The sequence below is a fragment of the Chiloscyllium plagiosum genome, chromosome 16 (assembly GCF_004010195.1).
Source record: "Chiloscyllium plagiosum isolate BGI_BamShark_2017 chromosome 16, ASM401019v2, whole genome shotgun sequence".
In the NCBI taxonomy this organism is placed as follows: domain Eukaryota; kingdom Metazoa; phylum Chordata; class Chondrichthyes; order Orectolobiformes; family Hemiscylliidae; genus Chiloscyllium; species Chiloscyllium plagiosum.
Window position 1 is genome coordinate 39872229 of NC_057725.1, and position 13595 is coordinate 39885823.

General features: G+C 39.9%; 1 protein-coding gene across 7 annotated transcripts in view; it reads left to right on the top strand.

Moving 5' to 3' along the window:
* Nucleotides 1–1177: 1177 nt before the first annotated feature.
* LOC122557816 (zinc finger protein 143-like) overlaps nucleotides 1178–13595 on the top strand; it is a 98010-nt gene continuing 85592 nt past the window's right edge. For 2 of the 7 annotated variants that reach the window (XM_043705895.1, XM_043705897.1), the window contains exon 1: nucleotides 1322–1441. In XM_043705895.1, the coding sequence (XP_043561830.1) occupies nucleotides 1405–1441 (37 nt within the window). In that variant the 5' untranslated portion in view covers nucleotides 1322–1404. Of the gene's footprint in view, nucleotides 1442–1560; nucleotides 1578–13595 lie in introns of those variants that run through there. The other 5 variants (XM_043705894.1, XM_043705891.1, XM_043705892.1 and 2 more) reach the window with 5 other exon arrangements.

Here is a 13595-nt window from a genome sequence, read left to right on the forward strand (position 1 = left end):
AAGAATTTTATGTTTCAATAAGGTTGTGTATCATTTATCTAAATTAAACGAGTACAGACAGGCCTAACCTACTCAACCGCTCCATAGATTATGTATTTACAAATACTGTGGTATTATCCTTTGGAAAAAATGTTACATTACAATGACAGATGTACCACTGAAAGCAAAAGCCACTCATTACAAAAAAAAATGTTCAATTCCATCGAAACACTGTAGGAGACTGATTGTAGTGACCCGTCTGATAGAAAGTTGGCCAAAGGTGACTTTAGGCAAGGGACCTAAACAAACTGGAAGACTGTAGACTGAACGTAAATGGTCTGGTAAGCAATCGCTAATCGGAATTTGATCTCCCCAAACAAAATGAAGCTGCATCGTGAGCAGCAAATACAATATACAAGTGTCTGCTTTTAATTTAATCTTTTTTGCATTCATCAACAACTCTGTAGATTATTGCCTTGTCAGTCACGGCTCAGTGAATAGCAGCCTTGCCTCTGATTCAGAGGTCTGCTCTGCGTCTCCATAGATGCTGACTGACCTGTTGAGTATTTCCTGCTGTTTTCACCCCGAGTGTCCACTATGGTGCAATTTCGACCTGACTTTATTGCAGCTTTTCATTTTACATAAAATCGTTGATTTTTTGGGGATGAAAATAATCATACGAGAATCCTTAAATTATTGTTCAAGACAGCAGGAACTCAATATTTTGTTTTAAAATGAATATCCGTCGAAGTATCCTTTCTTCGGGGAAATTTAGTGTGCTGACTAGCAGCCACTCCGGGTGGAGGGAAAGAGGTGAAATTGATTTTATTCTGTGATATGTTTCCCCAAGCTGTCTGTGAACAGAGAGTGAACTGAGAGCTGGTGCAGTGGCTCAGCAGTCACTAGGGGGCGCCATCCCCACGCGCTCAAACAAGCAACGACGGTTACAAACAGGCGGTATTCGGTCAGTGGCCCCTGACTAGAGGCGTACTGCTCTTTCTTCCTATTAAATTCTCCATTAAAAAAAAGTTCCTTGCGGTTTTAAAAACGAACTCAATTCAGTCACTGTTAGTCATGCAACACAGAGGAAAATGGCGTCGGCAGGTACCCGGGAACATGAATACCATCTCCATCGTGAACCCTCCGTTTCCAGCAGGGCCCGGGTAACGGAAGATCCTAGTGACGCTCTTGTGATTGACGTGGCAGCTGAGCAATGACAAGCGGGAGCGGGCGGGTGGGCCGTTGGCCTTTGTCCAATAGGTATGCGGGGTGGGTGGAAACTGGAGCTGTCAATCAGAGGGTGCAGACCAATGGGCAGTGTTGGGGGCGGGGTGTTGCGGGGATTCAGAGTGAGGGGCCGCTGTACTCCCTCCCAGCCTCCGCCTCCCCGCCTGATCTGTGTCTCTCTGTTTCCGTTCCTAGTGCATGGTGGGCGAAGGGAGGAATTGTTGGAAAAAAAGAGGTTAGTAATTTTTTTTACCCAGTATGCCCTATTTCTTTTACCCAGATCAGCCAAGGTTTTAGTTGTGTGGGGTGGAGGGGAAAAGTGTCGGTCAGGCAAAACATGGACTCGAGGGTAGTTCGGTTACCGTTTGGAAGTTAGTTTCTTCTGATAGATAATTAACAGTCGCTTCCCTCTTTCTTTCCACCCGCCCCCCTCCCTCTCCTTGTTGTTTGGTACTCGGTACATTTTCAAATTTATCGCACGTAACTACCAACCGCAGGAACTGAGCGGATGTTGCTGTGAACCGTCACTGACCCTTTTTATTTATTGCACATTTTTTTCCACGTTTTCCTCACCACAAGGACTGGCTGGCTTTTCTAACGGGACCTTTATCAAGTTGACAGTAAAAAACAGTTTAACCGTGACATATTGTTTTGGGTTGTTACCTATTGTGCCCATATGATTGGCCGGGCTCTCTCTTGAGAGAGCTGCGAATGATGTTGAAGAGAAATACATGCAAGAGGTGTTGGTTAATGTACACTTTCTATCGACACGAGAAAAGAGTTGTTTGGGTGTAGGGTTCTGAAGCCGAAAGAGTAGCCCTTTTTGTTCCAGATATTGATCTGGATTGCCATTAGTTTCAGCTTTCGTACATGCAGTTTCAAGATCTATATTGTTCAAAGTAAACTCCCTTTTTCGTTTATAATGACAACAATTGGAAGTGACTGAAACGCTTATTAAAATAGGTTGTTGAACATTAAATCCTAATTTTGCACTGGAATGTATTAAAAGCTTTTACAATTGTTCTTTCCTTACCACGATTGGCCACATATCGATGTTACTTTCAGTAAATTGCATATATCTTGATAACTGATTTTTTGTTTAATTTTCATCTGAAGCTATAGTTTTATAGGTTAGTTCATCAGTAAACAATTTCTATGCATGACTAAATGGCTTTCAAGATCACTGTTTATAGCAAAGAACTGTTTACACCTTTTTCTTGAGTAGGATATCTGTTGCAGTTTACACATGTGGACTACAGTGGTTCAAGAAAGCAGCTCAACATCACCTTTTCAAGGGCAACTAGGTGGGGGCAATAAAGATGCTGGCCAGCCAGTAATGTCCACATCCCACAAGTAAATAAAAAAACTTACTAATAAGCATAAATCAAAGGGTTAGTATACATTAAACACTCACCATAAGGAAAAAAAAGACCAAAGTCTACCAGCGCCTCTGTGTTACAAACTAACTTTAATAAGAGATGCCAAATTGAGTATTTGTAATTTAAAAATCTTTCTCTTGATACTATTGCAACTCACTGGATGAGTGTGCTGGAAATCAACCCCTTCTCTGACCCAAACCATCACAAAATCTAATGTAGAGAACAGAGAGAGACATTCCAAAATATAGGAAATTTAGTTTTAAAAAGTCATTGGAATAAAAAAAAGTACTAAAAGTATTTATGTACAGTCTAATATTTTGATACATGTGTATTTTCTTTCTGTCTGAAAATACACCTAATTGATTGGATTGCCTAGTCTGTTTGTTTAGGCTGTCACCAAACTCCTGTACCACAGAGTGTAAATTTAATTTGTTGGTTTTAGACTAGATTCCCTACAGTGTGGAAACAGGCCCTTCGGCCCAATCAGTCCACACTGATCTTCTGAAGAGTAACCCAACCAGACCCACTTCCCTCTGACTAATGCACCTAACACTAGGAGCAATTTAGCATGACCAATTCACCTGACCTGCACATTTTTGGATGGTGGGAGGAAATCGGAGCACCTGGAGGAAACCCACGCAGACACGGGGAGAATGTGCAATCTCCACACAGACAGTTGCCCAAGACTGGAATCGAACCTGGGACCCTGGTGCTGAGAGGTAGCAGTGCTAACCACTGAGCCACCATGCCGCTGCTGACATTAATGGAATTGTGCAAAGTAAATTTGATCAACCTTGATGAACTTGCTTTGGAAATGGGTCTGCAGTTAAAATCTACCATCTAATTTACCTAAATGTCTAAAGATTATAAAGGAATAAATACAAAGATGTTTCCACTTACAAGGAGATAAAAACTTCAAGCTGTTATTAGTTTTGTCAGTAATATGTGGAACATTTATTTATAAAGATACTACAGAAAAACATATAGAAGCCAAAAATATAAAGACTAGCATGGATTTCAAATGGGAAAATCATGCTTGAACAATCTTATCAAGTTAACAACCAAAGGAATGTTAGATAAAAGCAATGCAACAAATGCATGATACTTGGACTTTCAAAAAGCCTTTGAGAAGGTCATAATTAAATCAAACTAAACATTGAGGCTTATTTCTGCAATGATGGAATTATAAAGCAGTGAAGTTATGTTAAATTTGAATCAGTCTTTTATTTCTTAACTTGGAGTACTGTGCACAACTTTATCTCCATAATCGGAAAATATATAGGGGAATTGGGGAAGGTTCAAAAAGATCCAGAAGGATTCTACAAGAACTGAGTGGATATACTTTTGAGGAAAGGCTGAATAATATAGTTGGGCTCAGATAAATCCAATAGGAAATTTAAGAGAAGTTTCTTTACACTGGCAATGTGAGATGTGCTCCCAAAAGGATTAGTGAAGATGAAAAGCATAAATACACTAAAGATGAAGCTAGTTACATATGAGGGAGAAAGCAGAAAAGAATATTTGGACAGGGTTAGAAAATGTAGGATCGGAGGCGATTCACATGGAGTATAAATGTGCTTTACACTTAATATATATTATCTGTCTTCTGGAAGACTGTCTTTGCTTGGTTTCACTCATCCTTCCTAATACTCTGGAGGAATGTTTACATTATGATAGCTGTTTTTCTCGCATTCCTTTTAGCTCAGTGAGACTTACTCAAAAATCGATGTCGTCAGATTAAATAATCTTCATATGAAAAGGTTTGGAGTAACAAGCAGTGATGATGATGCCCTTTGGAGTACTTAAGAATCCATTCTTGATCCATTGTCTTTTTCTTCTAATCCAACTTTTTGTGGGCAGCACGGTGGCACAGTGGTTAGCACTGCTGCCTCACAGCGCCAGAGACCCGGGTTCAATTCCCACCTCAGGCGACTGACTGGAGTTTGCACGTTCTTCCTGTGTCTGCGTGGGTTTCCTCCCACAGTCCAAAGATGTGCAGGTTAGGTGAATTGGCCATGCTAAATTACCCGTAGTGTTAGGTAAGGGGTAAATGTAGGGGTATGGGTGGGTTGCGCTTCGGTGGGTCGGTGTGGACATGTTGGGCCGAAGGGCCTGTTTCCACACTGTAATGTAATCTAATGTAATCTAATGTAATCTAATGTAATCTAATGTAATCTAAACTTTTTGGTGATATCGTTCATAGGATGTGGTCAGTATGTATATGTATTTTGATAACCAGCCATGGGAGATTTTAGTCTCTCATGGGATGAAGGTGTTCTAGCAAGGCCAGTAATTGTTTATTTTTATTTGCCCTTAACAAGATGGTGGTGAGCCATTGCCTTGAACTACTGCAGTTCATCTGGTGCAGGTATACCGGCAACGACTATTCAGTGAAAGAATGGTGATGTAGTTCTAAGCTAGAAGTTAGCACCACTGCACAGAGACCCGGATTCAATTCTAGTCTTGGGTGACTGTGTGGAGTTTGTATGTTCTCCCCACGTCTGCATAGGTTTCTGCTGGCTGCTCCAGTTTCCTCCTTTGATCCAGAGATTTGAAGACTTCATCACTTGGCCATGCTAAATTGCCCATGGTGTCCAGGAATGTGTAGGTTAGGTGAATTAGCCATTGTAAATGTGAGGTTATGGGGATAAGGTGGGTTGCTCTTTGGAGGGTCTGTGCAGACTTGATGAGCCAAATGGTCTCTCTGCGCTGTAGGAGTTCCATGATTCTATGATGATATTCCAGTGCATCTGTTGCCTTTGACAATCTCTGGTTAGGGTTGAAGATTTGGAAGGTCTGTTGAAAGAAGGTTGGTGAGTTGCTGCAGTGCATCTTGCAGATGGTGTACATTGTTGCCATTATACAGTTGGTGAATAGAGTTAATATTTCAGGTGGTAGATGGAGTTCCAGTCAAGTGGGTTGCCCAGTCCTGAATGTTATCAAGTTTATTGAGTGCTGTTGGTGCTCAAGTCATCCAGTCAAGTGCAGAATATTCCATCACACCCTTGACTTGTGCCTTGATGTTAGAGAGGCTTTTGTGCACCAGAATCTGACTCCTAGTCTTTTACCTGTAATCACAGTATTTATGTTGTTGGTCCAATTCAGTTTCAATGGTAACAACTCACCCCCCCCACCCTCCAACCCCCCGCTTGTAGTGGGGGTTCAGCAGTGGTAATGTTGCTAAATATTGGAGGTGATCTTTGCATAGCACTTGCATGGCATTAGTTTTACTTGTGCGATTGGCATTTTATACTAAACCCCAAATTCTTGTTTGGCAATAGCTGACAAGAAGAAAAATAATTAATTTGAAAGGTAAACTATCAACGTTTATTGGACAGTTCTTAATACTTAGCATTCTACTAGTGGAGGGACAGCATAATTCACAAGTACAATATGGTCAGCCTATCCTTCCTCCGGAACCCTGGTTTCTTCAATCACAATATCGTTTATCATTTTAACTTAGCCAACTTTAATACAGCTACAAATTACTTTGCAGCTTTAAAACTTCATCTTTAGTTTCGTGGTCCTTAATTGCTAAAGCTTCTAATCCACCTTAATTGCTGGAGCTACACACAGCTTCCAAACACATAAAAACAAAATCCCGGGGATGCTGGAAATCTGAAATAAAAACAGCGTGCTGGAGAAACTCAACAGGTCTGGTAGCATCTGTAGAGACAGAATAAGAGTTAACCAAGATGAGTATTCCCAAAATGATTAATATGTACTTTACTGATCCCAACTTCTAGATTTTTACGGCAATCTAAAATCTGAGATAATTACTCCAGCAAATGCAAACTCCTAAGCATGTGCTTTACTCCTAATTTCAAAGTTCCCCCATATAAGTATCTTCTAACAAATATAAGTATCTTCTATCACTCAGCAAATGCAAAAATCTTAGCAATGCATTCTATTTTACACCTTTTTGTTGAAAATAATTTTGTAATATTTTAACCTAAATTTATGTACAAGTGTCAACAAAACCCACAATTTCTAAACAATTATTTCCAATTCTTGATCAATGGGAAAAATATTCTTCGCTTCTGTGTGCTCTGACCACCTTGCTTTGATGAATCAACTTGGCCACCATTCTTACTGCTAACCATAACTTGTACCTAAACAGGAACACTTGGCCCCCCCCAACCAATACTTCAGGGTTGTTTTTATAAAGCTGCATTCCAGTATCTGACACTTAGAAAGATGTACACACTAAGAAATTCCAATTCTAAGCTTACAAATAGTACAATATGACAACACAGATATCTCCACAAGATGAAGTCTAACACATGTCACTTATCTGCCCAGACCTGAGTGCGATTCAGTTCTTGCTATGGGCTACAATGTCTTCAGCAAACATCCTCACTTTGTACTTTATAATGTATAGGAGGTCATTGAAACAACTGAAGTTGAAACTGAAGGTTAGAGCTAGGACAGAATTTTGAAGAATTTAAATTTGTGTGTTCCTTGTGTTCTTCTGCAGTGCTGTTCTGGACCTGAGACATTTGACCCCCCCCCCCGAGCCACGCTAATTGCAGAGAGATAATTGCAAAAAATTAATATCAATAAATAAGTTATTTTGGTTGGAGCATTGGCATGCATCTCTTATACCTAGCATGTTAGTCATTTGGTTTGTCTCCAGCACCACCTTATTTTTAATTTTTTTGTAATTATCAATGATAGCCAACAGTGGTACCATTAATGGCCAAGCCCTGAAGGACAAGCCTGGCAGACTAGACCTACAGCTAGTGGTGAGGGAAAAGTCCACTTGATAACTTTCTCGCCAATCTATTACTGTAGATACATTTGTTCAAGACAGCATTGATAGGAATCATCACAATCTTTGTGGACATGATGTCTATGGTGAGGATATTATCCCCTGTGCTATGTGGCACTAATAATATATTTAATGGGATAGATCCACAACAGATCTAGTAGGTCAAAACTGGTCACCCATGAGGTGTTGTGAACAATCGCCAGCAGCAGAATTGTACTTAATTACCATCAATAGCTTCATGGCCCAGCATATCCCCCACTTTACCAATACCATCAAGTTAGGTTATTAACTCAACTTCAATTAGAATTGCAGAAAAGCATATCAGGACTATTTCTGGGACTACCTAAAAATGAGAAATTGACTGGTAAAGCGACAACACAGTACCACATCAACGCTAAACAGCAGACAATAGACAGAAATAAGTAATTCCATGACCAAGAGGTCACATCAAAGCTCACATTGTGGACAATTAAACAACTGATCAGATCAAGTTCCTATTCCCAACAATATGGGTTCTCGGTACATTGGTACAAAAGACAAATCTGAAGAATTTGCAATAGTTTCAGCTAGAAGCCCCGATTGCATGGTCCATCTCAGCCTCATTTTGAGTTCCCCAGCATCACAAATGCCAAACTTGAACATAAAACCGACTTTCCACGATATCTAATTAGAGCTTTTAGCACAAAATACAACAAATGTTATGGGGCCTGAGAATAAACCAGCAATGATCCTGCAGATTTGTGCTCCAGAATTGAAAGTCCCCCTAGCCAAGATACTTCAACACAGCTCCAACTCTGCCCAGGTATGTCCTGTCCCTAAAACACAGGTCAAATCCAATTGGTATAATTAACAACCTATCAGTCTACTCTTGATAAACAGTGATGAAATGGAAAATGATGGAAAGTGTCATTGACAATACTATCAAGTGAAATTTACACTTCAATAACCTGCTCATTGATGCTCAAGGTCCTGAGCTCCAGAAGTGAGGTGAGACTGACTGACATAAAAATTGACTAGGAGAAAGTGAGGACTGCAGATGATGGAGATCAGAGCTGAAAATGTGTTGCTGGAAAAGCGCAGCAGGTCAGGCAGCATCCAAGGAACAGGAACATCCTGTTCCTTGGATGCTGCCTGACCTGCTGCGCTTTTCCAGCAACACATTTTCAGCTCTGATGATATTAATTTTTTGCAATTATCTCTCTGCAATTAGCTGGATTATAAGTCATCCCTTCACTTGTTATTTAGCTGTTGACACTTGACACACACTGTCTGACACACTTGATCACCCTGTAAGAGACCAATTATTCGGCCTGTTAACACTCCACTCACACCATTTTAATGGTCTTTTGATTGAGAGACATAGAGGTGTACAGCATCGAAACAGACTCTTCAGTCCAACTCGTCCATGCCGACCAGTTATCCTAAACTAATCTTGTCCCATTTGCTAGCACTTGGCCAATATAATTCTAAACCTTTCCTATTCAATTACCTGTCCAGATGCCTTTTAAATGTTTAATTGTACCAGCCTCCTCCATTTCCTCTGGCAGCTCAGTACATGCACAATCCTCAGCACGAAAATGTTGCTTCATTAGGTCCCTTTTAATTTTTCCCCTCTTACCCTAAATCTATGCCGTCTAGTTGTGGACTGCTCCACCCAGGGAAAATACCTTGTTTAGTTACCCTACCCATTGCCCTCATGGTCTTATAAATCTCCATAAGGTCATCCCCTCAGCCTCTGAAGCTCCAGGGAAAACAGCCCCAGCCTATTCATCCTCTCCCTATAGCTCAAACCCTCCAACCCTGGCAACATCCTTGTAAATCTTTTCTGAGTCCTTTCAAGTTTCACAACATAGGAGGGAGACCAGAATTGCACACATTTTCCAAAAGTGTCCTAACCACTGTCCTGTGCAGCTGCACCATGATCTCCCAAAACCTATACGCAATGCTCTGACCAATAAAGGAAAGCATACCCAATGCCTTCTTCACTATCCCATCTACCTGCGACTCACTTTCAAGGGACTATGAACTTGCACTCCAAGGTCTTTTTGTTCAGCAACACTCCCCACCTTACCATTAAGTGTATAAGTCCTGCCCTGATTTGCTTTTCTAACATGCACCACCACTCATTTATCTAAATTAAACTCCATCTACCACTCCTTGGCCCATCTGATCAAGATCCCACTGTACCACACCTCCAATTTTACTAGATATATCTCCTTTGTTCACATCCAGATAATTTATATAAATGATGAAAAGCTGTGAACTGAGCACCAGTTCACACCTCTGGTGACAGGCCTCCAGTCTGAAAAGCAACCCTCCTTCACCACCCTCTGTCTTCTACCTTTGAGCCAGTTCTGTATCCAAATGGCTACTTCTCCTTATATCTAACTTTGCTAACCAGTCTACCATGAGGACTGTCTGATTTTCAAGTCTGTGCCTGGATGCTCTTCTCACTTCACTGACAAAGGGGCAGACCTGTGAGAGCTTGTGATTTCAAATAACCTGTTAGACTGTAACCTTGCTAGCCCTGTTGTTGGGATGCATCAGAATATCAACAAAACAGCCCTTACAAGCCTCCGAGGCAATTTGGAAAAACGAAACAAATTCCTAACCTCATCACTGGACATCAGTGGGCACATTCTGGCTTCTTGACAATGAACACCACTTGCTTTTAACTAGAGGCCAGATTTAGTTGGAGGGATTTTAATCACAAAAAAAGTAAGTGGGTTTGGGCTGGGGAGACCAATCTGACACCAACACCTCCACATCCCGGCCAACAAATGATGTCTGGCAAACTTCTCCCTGTGTTTTTTCTCTCCCTCTCTCCAGTCTACCAGAACAGTTCTAGAATTTGGGTAAGTTTGATGATTGGGCCAAAATAGTTTATTTCTACAGACAGTTCATCTATCTTGTGTGGACATTTCATGCATTCAAATAAAAAGCTTTTAATTTTCATTTCTTACTACTGTTCTAAACGTGGACTTTATTCACTGATGAATACATGTATAGATAAAGATTTACTGATGAGCGGGGAAAGACTGATTGACTCTCCAACAACTTGAATGATTAATCCAGAAGTAATTGAAAGAATGAGGAAGGAAGTTAAAAATGAATTCTCAGTTCAAAGAATGAAATGCTTTGAAATCGACATTATCATATTCTTTAATGTTGAGTTGATCGGCATGTGATGTAAACTGAGGTGTTATGGTGAATGGGAGAGATTAGGGCTGCGGAATTAATTCATTGCTTCAGCAAATGTTGAACATAAAAGGTTTGTACACTCCTTTGTTGCTGTAAATGTGATTTCTGTGGTTTACTTTTTAAAATTTGATCTTGGGATGTGAGTGACATTGGCAAGACTCCTTATTACCTATTCTTAGTTTTCCCGTGAAGGTGATGATAGATGTTGTTCTTGAACTGCTGTAGCCCTTGTGACAGTGAAATTTTCACAGTCCTGTAAATATGGAAGGAATGGTATTTAGAATCTAGCCAGAATGGCATGAAACTAGCAAACAGGATTATTATGTCATCTCTCATACAATCTCTTTTGCGATAACAATTGTAATGGAGGAAAGTTCTGTAAACTAATAATAACTTGCTACAGTATGTCCAAACCTTGTGCAAGAGTGAACATTGGTTCTGTAGCAAGTATGCTAATATCCAAACTACTCTGTCTTAGTTGATATTGAGCTTCTTAAATGATGCTATAGATGTACCCATCAAGGTTGAGTTTGTTAAGAGCTAGAGAGGTTACAAGGTAACAATGTAACCTCTCTAGCTCTTAACTGTCTGTGAGGTTACAAGGTAACAATGTTTAGAAACTATCCACCTCCTGCCCTATGTTTTAGCTATATTATTTTTTATAAATATTTTTATTGAAAATTTAACATTTTTACAAGTTTACAAATAAAAAAACCCAAGTATAAACATTGATATACAATTAAATCTTAAATAATAACCAAAATCTATCAACAGAAAAAAGAGATACCGAGAAAAAAAAAACTCAACTAACTACTAATCTAACCTGGAATTAACCAGAATGTATGATTAAATCTCTTACATTATTCAGGGGAGAAAAAACGACAGATAACACAGAAATTGAGTAGTGAGATACATGCTCGGAATGTGTTAACATCAAATCATAACAAAACCCCTATTCGTGCGGGAGTCCTCTCCCAAGGTGCCCCGGACCAGCCAGGTTCGCCATCTCAATTAAATAAAAGCCCTTGTTAGGATGGCCGAAATATCTGTATTTATGTAATTCAAGAAGGGCTGCCATATTTTATGGAATAATGCGGTCTTTTGGTGCACCATATTTGTAAGGAAGTCAAGGGGAATACATTCCATGATTATTCTGTGCCAATTCATAAGTCCAGGGGGACCCTCAGCCACCCAGTTTACCAAAATATTTTTCCTTGCACAGAAAGAGAGAATAGAAAATAATCTCTTCCCGTGCAAATCCAGGGAGGGTAAGTTCGAAAAGCCCAAAAGGAGAGATACTGGATCCACTTTAATTTCCGTTCCTAAGATTTCTGTCAGAGTATTTGCTACTTTAGTCCAATATCTACGGATCTTATAACTGGTCCATAAGCAATGTACAAGAGTGCCCACCTCTATTTTACATTTGGGATACATTGGAGATGCTCCTGCCTTAAATTTTACCAATCAGTCCGGTGCTATATGGGCCCTATGAAGTATCTTCAACTGAATGGCCTGAGTTCTGTTGCAGATGGAGATTTTTCTGGCATTTTCCCAAATGTCATTCCACATTTCTGTAGAGATTTCCAGTCCCAAATCCTGATACCATGTTTTAAGCAGATTGTTCATATCTCTCGATACTTCATCATGTAATAAATGATAAATAGTGCTGACCGAAGATATCCCCATTGGCCATAACACTCTACGTTCTCTATCTTATTTATAAAAACTGTCTAATAGCGTAGTCGTCTTCTGTATGTAACCTCGAATTTGGAAGTATCGAAAGAGATTACCATGAGGTAATCCAAATTTCTGACGCAGCTGTTCAAAAGACATCACGACCCCTTCTTTAAACATAAAAGGGGTCAGGAGATACCCCTGGATCTCCAGAGTTTGAAAGTGGCATCTGTAAGCCCCGTTTGAAACCCCCACGCTCCCACTATCAGAGCATAGGGGGATGTTTTATGTTAGTTGCCCTCATTTTGCTGCATTATATTCCAAGCTTTAATTGTATTTAGTATTATAGGGTTTTTACATTGATCAGTGATGATTTTCCTCTTGTCTGAAAACCAGAGGTTAATAAGTGCGAAGCCTCGATGTCCAGCCAGATTGATTGTGGGTCAGACAAGACCCAATCGGCTATGTAGCTTAATAGGGAACTTCCCAGATTTTAGGAAATATCAGTTAAATCCATTCCTCCCCTTGCCTGTGGAAGCTGTAGCTTCTTCAGCTTAATGAGGAGCTGTCTATAATTCCAGATAAAGGAACCCAGCCAGCCATAAATTTAGCTATATTATTGATATGGCTCAAGGTTTCTGGTCAAAGCTGACCCTCAAGTCTTGATGTGTGACATTGAAGATCAATGAGCAGGTTTGACTTGTTTGATTGAGGAGTTCCTTGACACTTATTGCGACAAAGTTCACTGTTCACCATTATATCATGTCTGAAATCAGGATTTTATCTGAGGAAACTATAATTTGCTGACTGTTGTTTAGATGGATGAATTTGTGGTTCCTTTTAGAAACTAAAGTATGTTTTAAGATTTGGTTTTGGAATCAGTTAAGGTTTGAAAATAATATCTCTAGAGTTACAAATGCAACAATTGCATTTTCATTGTAGTTTCATCAAAAATACTGGAACCTAATAAGTAAAAGCCTCTTAAAAAAAAGAGCAGGTGTTCCTGAAACACGAACCAATTATAATTTGTGACTCAGATGCATCCATACACATAAACAGAAGAGCTTTAAAAGACCAGCTGCATTATTATTTTCTCATGTTTCAGTCAAGCAGTCTGAACTATAGTAGATTTGATAGTGTCCTTCAGGATGAAAAATTAACACTTGACTTGCTGAAGGAGGAGGCACATAAAAACTTAGTCTCCCAAAAAGCATGTCATGAATTTTTAAGAAGGGAGAAAGTGAAGACTGCAGATGCTGAAGATCAGAGTCAAAAAGTGTGGCTCTGGAAAAGCACAGCTGGTCAGGCAGGATCCGAGGAGGAGGAAAGGCAATGTTTCGAGCAGAAGCTCTTCATCAGGAATG